At 33.8% G+C, this 12,215-nt stretch overlaps 1 protein-coding gene across 2 annotated transcripts in view; it reads right to left on the bottom strand.

The window, feature by feature from the left end:
- COL4A3BP (collagen, type IV, alpha 3 (Goodpasture antigen) binding protein) overlaps window positions 1-12,215 on the bottom strand; it is a 144,489-nt gene that overhangs the window by 43,529 nt on the left and 88,745 nt on the right. For both annotated transcript variants that reach the window (XM_008582502.1, XM_008582503.1), the window contains exon 6: window positions 7,525-7,608. In XM_008582502.1, the coding sequence (XP_008580724.1) occupies window positions 7,525-7,608 (84 nt within the window). The remainder of the gene's footprint in view (window positions 1-7,524; window positions 7,609-12,215) is intronic.

Genomic DNA, 12,215 nt, shown 5'->3' with positions numbered 1-12,215 from the left:
TTTCTTTTGTCACTTGTGCTTTTGGTGTCGTAGTTAAGAAGCTTTTATCTAACCCAAGGTCACGAAGATTTATTCCTATATTTCTTCTAAGAGCTTTATAGTTTTAGCTCTTATATTTAGGTCTTTGATCCATTGAATCTCTTTACTTATTAGTTCTATGTGGTGTGAGAAGGGGTTCAACTTCATTCTTTTACATTTGGATATCCAGCTGCCTCAGCATCCTTTGTTGAAAAGGATCCCCTCACAGAATTGTCTTGGTACAATTGTGAAAAACTGATTAACTGTAAATGTGAGGATTTATTTTTGGACCCTCAATTTTATTCAATTAATCTATATGTGTATTCTTATGCCAGTACCACACCGTCTTGATTACTGTTGCTTTGTAGTAAGTTACGAAATCACGAAGTGTGAATCCTCTTACTCTGTTCTTTTTCAAGATTGTTTTGGTGATTCTGGATCCTTTTTATGTCCATATGAATTTGAGGATCAGCTTCTAAGTCAGTGCAAAAAAATCTACCTGTGATTTTTATTAGAATTGCATTGAATCTATAGATCAATTTGGAGGGTACTGAATTCTTAACAATATTAAGTCTTCTAATCCAGGAATATGAGATGTCTTTCCATTTACTTAGGTCTTCTTTAGTTTTTTTCAATAATGTTTTGGAGTTTTCAGACTATAATGTCTGTGCTTCTTTTGTTAAATTTACTAAGTATTTTATTCCATTTGATACTATTACAAATAAAATTGTTTATTTCATTTTCAGATGATTCACTGCTAGTGCATAAAAAAACAATCCACATTTTGTATATTGATCTTATATGCTGTAAGCTTGCTGAACTCATTTATTAGTTCTAGTAGGTGTTTTTTTAGTGAATTCTTTACAATTTTTTCTATAGAAGATCATGGCATTTGCGAATAGACATAATTTTGTATCTGGATGTCTTTTGTTTTTCTTGCCCAAGTGTCCTGGCTAGAACATCTAAGACAATGTTGAATAGAAATGGCAAAAATGGATATGCCTGTTTTGGTTGTGATCTTAAGGAGAAAGCATTTAGTCTTTCACCATTAAGTATGATGTGAGCTGTGGGTTTTTCCGATACCATATTTATCAGGGCATATATTCCTTGTTTTCTGAGCATTTTCATCATGAGTGGGTGTGTTGGATTTTGTCAAATGAGTTTTTAGCATCTACTGGTATAACTGTGGTTTTGGTCTTTATATGATGCATTCATTACATTAATTGATTTTCAAATGTTAAACTAACCTTGCCTTCTGGGATAAATTCCATTTGGTCACAGTGTATAATCCTTTTTATATGCTGCTAAATTGTTTTTTAGCATTTTGTTGAGGATTTGCATCTATAGTCATAAGATACTGGTCTGTAGTTTCTTTGTGATATCTTTGTCTGATTTTAGCATCAGTAATACTGACCCCAGAGATAATGAGCTAGTAAGTGCTCCTTCCTATTCTATTTTTTAGAAGAGTTTGTGAAAAAGTGGTATTAATACTTCTTTAATGTTTGATAGAATTCACCAATGAAACCATCTGAGCCTGGGTTTTTCTTTGTGGGAAGGTTATTACTAGTTGTATCTCTTTACTTATTACCGGTCTATTCAGATTTTTCCATTTCTTCTTGAGTCAGTTCCAGCAGTTTGTACCCTTTAGAACTTTGTCAATTTCATCTGTTATCAAACTTTTTGGCATCGTATTGATAGAATTCCCCTATAATCCTATTTATGGAAGGTCAGTAGTAATGTCCCCCCTTTCATGTCTGATTTTAGCAATCTCAGTCTTCTCTCACTTTTTTTCCTTCATCAGTGGTAGTAATGTCCCCCCTTTCATGTCTGATTTTAGCAATCTCAGTCTTCTCTCACTTTTTTTCATCAGTTTAACTAAAGATTTGTCAGTTTTGTTATCTTTTCAAAGAACCAACTTATGGTTTCACTGATTTTCTATATTGTTTTTCTATTCTGTTTCTTCTTTCCTCTAAGTACTGCTTTAGCTGCAGCCCATCAGTTTTGGTAAGTTTTTTTTTTGCCTTCATTCATCTCCATATAATTGTTTTTTTCTTTTTTTTTTTTTTGTCTTTTGTCTTTTTCCGTGTCCGGCAACGGATCGCAACCCTGTTGCCGCCGTACCGGACCGGGGACCGGCAACGGGATTGCAACCCTCGGTGTTGCTCCTGCGCCTCGCTCAGCCAGTGAGCGGGAACCGGTCTGTATGTGGGATCCGAACCCTCGGGCGGGAGCGCCGCCGCGCTTCCCAAGCGGCGCACTATCCAGTGCGCCACCGGGCCGGCCCATCTCCAAGTATTTTCTAATTTCTCCTGTGATTCTCCTTTGATCAACTGGTCATTTATGAGTGTGTTAATTTCCACATATTTGTGAATTTTCCCAAATTTCTTTCTATTATTGATTTCTAATTTCATTCCACTGTGGTTACAGAACATACTTTGTATGATTTCAACCCTTTTAAATTAGTTGAGGCTTGTTTTATGGCCAAGCATAAGTTCTACCCTGGAGAATGTTCCATGTGCAATTGAGAAGAATACACATTCTCCTACAAGTGGGTAGGATGTTCTGCAGATGTCTCTTAGATCTTTTTATTTATACTGTTCATGTCTTTCATTTATTTGTGATCTTCTTCCTACTTGTTCGATTCCATTATTGCAGGCTAAGTATTGAAGTCTCCACCTATTACTATTGAATTAACTTTTTTCCTCTTCAATTCAATCCGTTCTTTTAGGCTCTGTTTTTATATGCATATAATATAACTGTTTTATCTTTTTAACGGATTGACCCTTTAATCACTATCAAATGTCTCCTTTTGTATATAGAAATACCAATTAAGAAAAAATAGTATTAGAATATAATAGAACAAAATTTACATTAAGATAGGTAAGAACTTGGTTCACAAAAGACTGAGGAAATTGTACTTTCACCATGATTTAGAACTCTTGAGGTCTTCACTACAATTAAGGAAGGTGTTTGTCCTTATTGAGGACCCCAACATTTCTGTGATAACCTTAAAATTACTTTGTCTTGCTTCTCATTTTAGAAGCTCTGGAAGTTTTGTTCTTGTCCTAGCCTTCGCCCCAGCCCCCCATCCTATTCCAGGAATATTTACTAGTAGGTTGGTAAGCTAGTTCTAAACTTTGAAAAACTTTATCATGCTCACTATCACAATATATGTGATCTAGACTTAATCTTTAAAGATGGCCCTAATGATGAGAATCAGTATAATGACCACTCCCAGAAACAGAGTATCATTTCTCTTTTTTCCATGCTTGTTGGATCCAACACTAAGACCATATCTGCATTTGACAGATGACTGAAATACCCTAATCTAAATTCACTATCAAGTAGTCCCAGACTTAAGACTACATGTTCTGCTCACTTTATTAGATTATATAAAATACTTCTGACTAACTTATTTCTAGAGGTTAACCATAGAAAAACACTTTCCATCTATGGTGGTTGACAAGAGATAATTCTTGTCAACACTAAGAATTATTTCAAACAGTGAACTCCACAAGTGTACTTAAAACATGACTCATGATTTTTAAAATTCTGCAGACTTCTTGTAGAGTATTTCTCTAAATGACTTTAATTACCCTATCTTCTATTGCTCGGTTTCAAATTTCCCTTTTTTGAAGAATTAGGAGGTGAGAAGGAGGGTACAGAAACTACATACAATTAGGGGATTTATTTTTAAAACTAATTTTTATGTTTCAGTCAAAGTAATATTGCTCTTAGTTTGAAAGTCAAATAGAACTAAAGACTTAAAGTGAAATAGAGGGACAGCCTACCTCACTTCTTCTCATCCTTCAGATTACTTTAAACTCTTATAGATGTTTCTTCTGGCAATTACCAAACCCTGTATTTCTTAAATACTATATAAATATATATATATATACACACACTAATATTTCAATTTTACATTATCTATGGATTTCGTATTACAGTAAGTGAAGATTCAGTTCTGTAAGCATCACTCCTTTACTACTATGCTTTTGATAGGGCTTTAATGCTACTTTTGGTTAAAATGATATCTATGGTTGGCATAATTATGACCATATAAACACTGATGACTGTCTTTTTGGTCTTCCTGGAGTTTATAAACTGCTTAGGTAAAAAACAGTTGTTGGGTTTTCCTTTTTTGTTATTTTTTTAAATTTATTTTTTAATTTTTTGCTCAAATCATGATAATTAGTATATTCAATATTATACAATGTTATTGTTTTTTGTGACCCTTTCAATTGCTAGGTTTTCTGTGTATCACTAATTTTTCTCAAACAAGAGAATATAGTGGTTCCCACAGTGTGGTCTCCAGACAAACAGCATCAGCATCATCTGAGAACTTGTTAGAAATGCAAATTCTCAGGCCCCACCCCAGACCTATTGAGTCAGAAACTCTGAGAATGGGGTTCAAAACTCTGTATTTTAACAAGCCCTACAGGTGATTCCGACACATGTTAAAGTCTGAGTACACTCTAATAAAACTGTGCCCCCCTCCCCCACCAGCCCTAGACAATAGTGTCTTTTATGTGGTCCAACATACTTATTAATCTATCAATTCTCTTTCTTTTTCCAGGGGTCTTCCCTCATTGTGTCCTCTATTGTTTATTTCAATATGGATTGGCTGATCTCTAGATCTGCTACACAGTTACAAAGGTATGTGTCCTGGGATTTCTATCTGCTATGATCCCAAGGACTCCCTCCTTTTCTTTGTTCCCGTGCTGAAGACCCTATTTCCCTGATCTTATGATTTCCTCTTTCTTGGTTTATGGCTCATTTGGTGGAATAGTAGTTTCCTGCTAAAGGTGCAGGGAAAATCAATTTTTGAGACTTTGGAATATCTCAAAATATCTTTATTTCATTGTCATATTTTATTAAAAGATTGGCTGGGTATAGAACCTAAGGCTCAAAGTAATTTTCACAAGGAATCACGAAGAGCATTGTTTCACTGTCTTATAATGTATAACCTCTTGTGAAGGCAAATGTCATTCTAATTCTTAATTTTTGGTATATAACTTCACTTACTCTCCAACCCCCATCCTCTTAAGGATGATTTCATCTCTTGTCAGGATGACGATGTACACCTTGGTGAGGATTTTATTTTGTTCCCCCATCTCCATTTGGTATGTTTGGTATTCAGTGATCCCTTTTCAATCAAGAGACTTGAAACCCTCTCTATGAAAATTTTTTATATTCGTTCTTTGATAATTCTCCCTCTCTGTTGTTCTGTTTCCTCTTTCTGGAACTCATATTAGTCAATGTTCAGTCTCCTGGGTTGGTGCTCAAATTTTCTCTTCTCTTTTTCAATTCTTTATCTTTTTCTTCTATTTTGTAAGAATTTTCCTCAACTTTACAGACCAACCCTTCCAAAAAGTACTTTTTAAAAAATTCTTACCTTTGTAATTGTTAATTTCCAAGAGTCCTTTCATATCAGAGATAAAATTATTTTTCTTATTAAGGACATTAAGTATAGTTTTCTTTTGCTTCCTGTGTTGTCTGAGTTTTTATAATTTGCATGTTTTGGTCTCTGTTTTTCATCTTGGAGGCTTTTCTCAAATGTGTGGAGATCTTGCTATCTGTTCATATTTAAGAGTTAGGTATTGGGAGCTCTGTATGCACAAGCAAGGTTTTTCCACTAGTGGACTTAATTGAAGGGTGATGCAGTAGTAAAACAGCTTTTTTATGGTGGACTTCCCAAAATCTAAAAGTTCCTTTCTCCATCACCAGTTTCTCCAGAGTTCCCTTCTGATTCTGTGTCAGAAAATAAATGTCCAGTGATAGGTTTTCTGCAAACAGGGTGAGAGAAGGGGGCTGGGGATTGCATCTGTCAGTGTACAGACTTTCATTTAGTCCCTGGTTACCAGAGTTCTTGGAGATAAGCAGAACAATGAGGTGATCAGATCTTAATAATCAGTATTTACATTTCTACTTTATCACTTTATTTTTTTAATTGAAACATAATTGATTATACATGTTTATAGGGTACAGAGTTGACTATCAGTATTTGAGACAATATGTGATGATCAAATCAGTATTGTTAGCATGCTCATCATTGCAAATTGTAATTATTTGTGTTCATTACTGAATTTCTTCCTAACTTTCCTCCCCCTCCCCCTTTCCCACTTCTAGTAACCATAGATCTATTCTCTCCTTCTATGATAATCACTTTATTGCCAGGACAATACTCCTATCTTTTGCTGAATCTGTGTTCTAGATTCAGGAATACCTGTATATTCAACTGAGTCAACTCTCCAGTGCAATTTCCACAGAAAATGAGCTTCCATTCTCTTTTGGGGAATGTAGGTGGGGTAGCTGAGTGCATGTGAGATGAAGGATCAGGAGACTGGAAGTTTTATAACTTCTTCCAATAATTTTTCCCACATCCGAACAAAGTATTTTTTTCTCTTAAAGCAAACTATTTATTGTGAAATTAAAATGTAACAAAGAATTTCTCAAAATAATTCTCTAATTCCATAAAGATATATAAATCTGGATGATTCAATAGGTTTCAACATTTCAGTCCCAAGTTAAAAGCTACAATTTTAAGTAGTATTTTGCAAGACTGGGAAGAGCGTACGTTATAAAAAAGGAGAGAATCATGATGAAATAAGTTACAGGGAGAGAAAAGAAGGAAGAGCTGGGAGGCACTAAGAAGCATTAGATTTTAGTATCAATAATGGAATATTCCAATATGATCTCTGAAAGAGAAAATTATTTCCCTGCATACAAATGTTTGAAGAAATGATCTGAAAATGTGCCACAGCCACAGGATTTACTTCACATTGTTTTATAACTTTAGCAAAAATAAGCACAACTAGATTAACTTATTTTTTTCACAAAGGCTTTTTTTGGTAACTTAAAAAATTTTCTTAGGAATATGTTAAAAGAATAACATTCACTATCAACCACAGTAATGAACAACTCAGAATTCCTTCTAATGAGTTAGTCATTATAAATGGAGCAACAATTAATAAACCACTATATGAAACAAACCACCCTGCTCCTGGGTCTATAAACAATTATGCTGTGAAATGTTCAAGTCATGTTCAAGCATTAATAGTTCAAGTCATGTTCCATGTTTCTCCCCTAAGTAAAAAACTTTTTCAGTACTAGAAACAAATTTTGTCAAATACTGCTTAAATGAAGGGGCCAATGTTTAGAAGGAGACTTTGTTAGACAGTAAGTTGCCATTATTGCACAACATCAGAATGTGATTTTTACCCACATGTCTTTTCTTAGAAGATTCCAGCAGTTCAACTGCCTTTTTTTAAATTAACTTTTTTTTATTGTATATGTTTAAGGGATACAGTTTGTTGTTTTGATACATGCATATTTTATATAATTATCCAATCAATATAATTAGCATATCTATCACCTAAACATTTATCATTCTACTACTTTTTAAAAATTACTCAATTAGGTAACTATTCTTTGTTATATAGTAAGTTATTATATAACTTCAGAAAGCATATTTTATCTAGCTGAGGGAAAAAATGTATTACTTACACTTTTCTTTATTGCCATTGGTATTATGCAAGAAGTCTCCATCAGAACGTGTTGTAGGAAAGTCATCTTCATCATCTTCCACCACTAAATAAAATACACATAAGGATAGTAGGATGAAAATAAATAGAACTTAAATCAGTTTATTTGTATATTCAACTGAGTCAATATACTCTTCATTCTGTGAGTACAAGATCTTATTCATCTTTGTATTTTCATTGGCTATCAAGGTATGCTCAATAAATATGCTGTGAAATGTCTTTAAATATATTAATTTAAAACTATATCCATTCTCACTTGAGTAAGGAAAGCCTCAAGTTATAAATTAGTTTACCCTTTAGTCTTCCTATCTCTTCCTACCTCTCTTGGGGCCATTTCATAACTCTACAAGAGGCCTAGAAGGGCTGAGCGGGACTGTAAAATGATACCTAACATGCAGTGGATACTTTAGCTTGCCTCTGGGAGTTCTTAAATCTACTATTTTGGATATGCAGGGAAAATATAATGATTTGCAGATATGATATCAATTTTTATTCATCCCAATGTACTTCTATGCACGGACACCCCTTTTAACTTCTCTTATTCCAGAAGAAAACAGAATCCCTTGTGTTTTCCTTTTGTATACCATTCCTCTAAGTACTATCTCATTTTCTACTGCTAACATACTGTAGTCCTCTGTACTATGTATTCCACTCATAATGCAAACTCAGCCCCCCAAACTTTTCTGCTGATTTTATCAAGCTTTTTATGGCTTATTTAGTTTACTATCTTTTGAGCAACTCCTTTTCTACAGAAGTCACCTACATTCTAATGTCTTGCTTATTGCCTGTATCTCTTTACATCAGGAATACTTTGGTTCCACAATGAACATCTTATCCACTTTAGCTCTCTCTCCTGTGGATGCAGAGCCCAATTTGATACCTTCTTCTCTTCCTTGACCAAATGGTAGAAATCACCATGGAAAATACCTGACTCTGTACTGCCATTTTCTAATTACTGGACTCTTTCATTTTTTCATCACTTGTAAATTTTGCTACTCATTTGTATCAATAACCTGTTATTATTTACTAATACATTGTATTCTTTTCTACCTGGCTGAATGACATCAATATCCAATTGACATTTTTCTTTTCCACTTCCATCATTCTTACAGACTTAAATATACATACCAAAGCCTCTGCAGACACCTTAGTCCTAAGATTAACCACTTTGCCAGATTCTATGGATCTTCATTTCCTTATCAATCATTTACAAATATGATTGATTCTAAGAAATCCATTAACACAGTGCACTGCTCCGTTTTAAAATCAGTACTCATCATCAGACAAGATCCTGATCTTGACTCAATACTACTTGATTTACCTGCTCTTAAATATTACTGAATGGCTTGTACTTCACTCACCTCATTAAGTATCTACTTTGTGTTACAAAAGATTCACTTTGTTATCCTTAATGGTTAGCTCCTCCTATGTTTTCTTCATCATCCATGATATATATTCTCAATTTTGTAATCTCCAAGCAAGCCTACAAATGACACATTACTGGATCACCCATGTATGCTTGTCCCTGTACCTTCAACTTCAGAATTGCTAAATAAAGCTCTATAAATAAAAAGACCAATCCCACATAAAAAAAAAAAAAAAAAGTTTCTTGCTCATTTCTCTCTTAGGCTGGTTAACACAGAATATTAATTTAAAAAAATTACCACTAAAAAGGAATATTACTCTTCCTTGCAATATTACTCTTCATGGAAGGCATCAATGCATAATAAAACCAATCCGGAAGAGTTATTAGGTTGTAGGTTGGTTTTGAACAAGTATATTTGTTACCACAGAATTTAAATCTTCTGCCTTTTCTTTACCTTTATTTTCCCTGCATCTTTTGCTTTGGGATATAAACCATGCTTACTATATCAATTGAAGTTACAACGCAACTATCCCTAAATTAGTTCTCTGGCATAATGACACAAATACGACCTTCAAGTACCTTTTAAGATCCTTACCTCACTTCCCAGGGTCTTTTCGAATTTCCCCACTTTTTTTTTTTTTTTTGCATCTTATCAATAAAAAATTAATGCAGCTTACTACCCAGCCCTCACTTCTACCTTTATGCACATTTTCCTACAGCAACATATATTTCATTATGTTTGTTCCAGATTTTATGAGGGACTTCAAAAAGTTTGTGGAAAAATAGAATTAAAAGATAAAACAAATCTTTCCATGAACTTTTTAACTCTCAGATCTATTCTAACAATATGCTTCCACTGAAATTCCTATTTGCCAACTTGGAACATTCTTGATGAATCTCCCATCTTTTTAATCATGTCTCTATTTTATATTTGTTTTAAAAATCAGATTTCCTTTTGTTCTTTAGCTATGGGAGTCCTTTCAAGTCTCCTTCCTCAGATATTTGTTCTTTCACTCCAGGGGAATTTATCTACTGCTATGACTTCAACTATTTTTTTTATACTAATGACTTCTTACATTAGCACCAGCCTCATAACTCTGCTAGAATTCCTCCAAAGAAATGTCTACTACTAAAACTCAAAATATCTAAAAGTAGCTCCATAAACAGACCAGCTGTGCAAACACTGCTACTTAGCTTCTTTCTATGCAGTTCTCTCCTGCAAAAAGGGTTTAATACTAATATCTACATAATAAGCCTATTATAAAATTGTATCAGATAATTAATGTATTTAACATAGCACACAGTAAATTTTTATACTATAAAACAGTATAAAAATTAATCATGGTGACTTTCCTTTATTGTGTTTCCTCTCTATTCTTCATGCTTGATCCAGAGGCTCATTTACTGATGCATAGATTACTACAACGGTTTATTACATGATTTTCTTCTATCTTAAATATCTCACCATTCCAATCCATGTTACAATCATCTACAATGATTCATCTCTTAAAAATATTAATTTCAACTTGTGTCCTTGCCTAATCAGTAACTAACTTGCCAAATTACCAATGTAAAAGTTAAATCAATTTTTAGATTAAATCCCAACTGCTCTTATATTCAATATTCTCCACCTAATAGCCTACTAGCACCAAACATGGATTTTCAACTTTTTTTTTTTAAGCCCAATATTCAATATATAAAACTGATGAAAACAAGAGCTATCCTAGCTAAAAGAGGGGCCTTTGCCCCTTTCCTTCCTGACAAATAACTCCTTTTGCACACTTGAGGCACCTTTAAGGAACTCTCAGGGATATTGGACATGGTTTGAAACCACCATCCTAATACAAATCCTCCATCCCAATCACATTGGCCTCCCTTACCATAATTCAAATATATTTTGTTAAATCTCATCTTTGGATCTTGTGCATTCCTGCTTCCCCTACCCCTGCAATAACCCAAATTAACCACATGAATAATAGTAGCTATTATTTATTGAGTTTTTGTTGTTAAACACAGTGTTAACATACATGTCCTCATTTAATTCTCACAACCACAGGTGCTGGATATAATATCCATTTTACAGTTGAGGAAACAGATGTTGAGAAATGTTAAGTAATATACTTCAAGTCATTAAATTAATAATGAATAGAAGAGTAAGATTAGAAGAACCTTTACTTTTAATGTGGTATATATATATATCTTGTTTTTAAAATCAAACGATATATTTAGGTAAGAAGTAATGTCCTCTGCTTCTGTAATCCCCAGAGTATCTAGATCTAAAAGGTTAATTAAAGCTTACTGAAGTGTGTATGGGAGTGACAGTGGTGGGAGGTCAGGTAAGACTGACTTACTAGCAATTCTGATAAAACACTTTATATGAAAACTCTGAACACCTAAAACAAATAAAAGAAGAAGTTGGGATTATTATTTCAATGACCCACAAAATGATGAACAATGATTCTTAAAATTCTTTTAGTCATAGACTTAGTTTTGGTAGACTTAGATCAGCAACTCTGATCTACCAAAGTAGGAAACTAGGGCTCATGCTCTTGACCTTTACCCAGCATGTATTCTTAAAAACATCAGGATTTCTTAAACAGCATTTATAGGGAAATCAGTTGTTAGGAACTAAATTGTGTCTGCTCCCCTAAATCCTATGTTGAAGTCCTAACACCCAGTACCTCAGAATGTGACTGTATTTGGAGACAGGGTATGTAAAAAGATAAGTTAAAATGAGGTCATTACGGTGAGCCCTAATCCAATATGACTGGTATCCACTAAAAAAAGGAAATTTGGATACAAAGATTCACAGAGGGAAGATGATGTGAAGACACAGGGAGAAGACAGCCATCTGTATGCCAAGAAGAGAGGCCTGGAACAGATCTCTCTCCCAAGGCCTTCAGAAGAAATGAACCCTGCTGGCACCTTAATCTTAGAACTGTGAGAAAATAAATTCATTGTTTAAGCCACCCAGTCTGTGGTATTTTGTTATGGCAGCCCTAGCCAACTAATACATTAGTCTACACTATTGCCGTTTATTCAAACATAACAGAAAGGACTCAGAGTAATTGCTAAAATTATTTTTCAAATCTTCTACACAACCTGGTTATCACTTTATCACAACTTCTACCTCTTCCATCATCACTTTTATCCTTCAAACACTATTGGTGTGGATCATTTAAAGATAAACAATGAATCCAATTCTGCATGTATCCCATTTTTGTTTAAAGGGCTATTTATAAGCAAAAAAAAAAAAAAAAAAAAAAAAAAAAAAAAAAAAAAAAAAA

The sequence above is a fragment of the Galeopterus variegatus genome, unplaced genomic scaffold (assembly GCF_000696425.1).
Source record: "Galeopterus variegatus unplaced genomic scaffold, G_variegatus-3.0.2 Scaffold2649, whole genome shotgun sequence".
Taxonomy (NCBI): Eukaryota; Metazoa; Chordata; class Mammalia; order Dermoptera; family Cynocephalidae; genus Galeopterus; species Galeopterus variegatus.
This window is presented reverse-complemented; position numbering and strand designations above follow the sequence as displayed.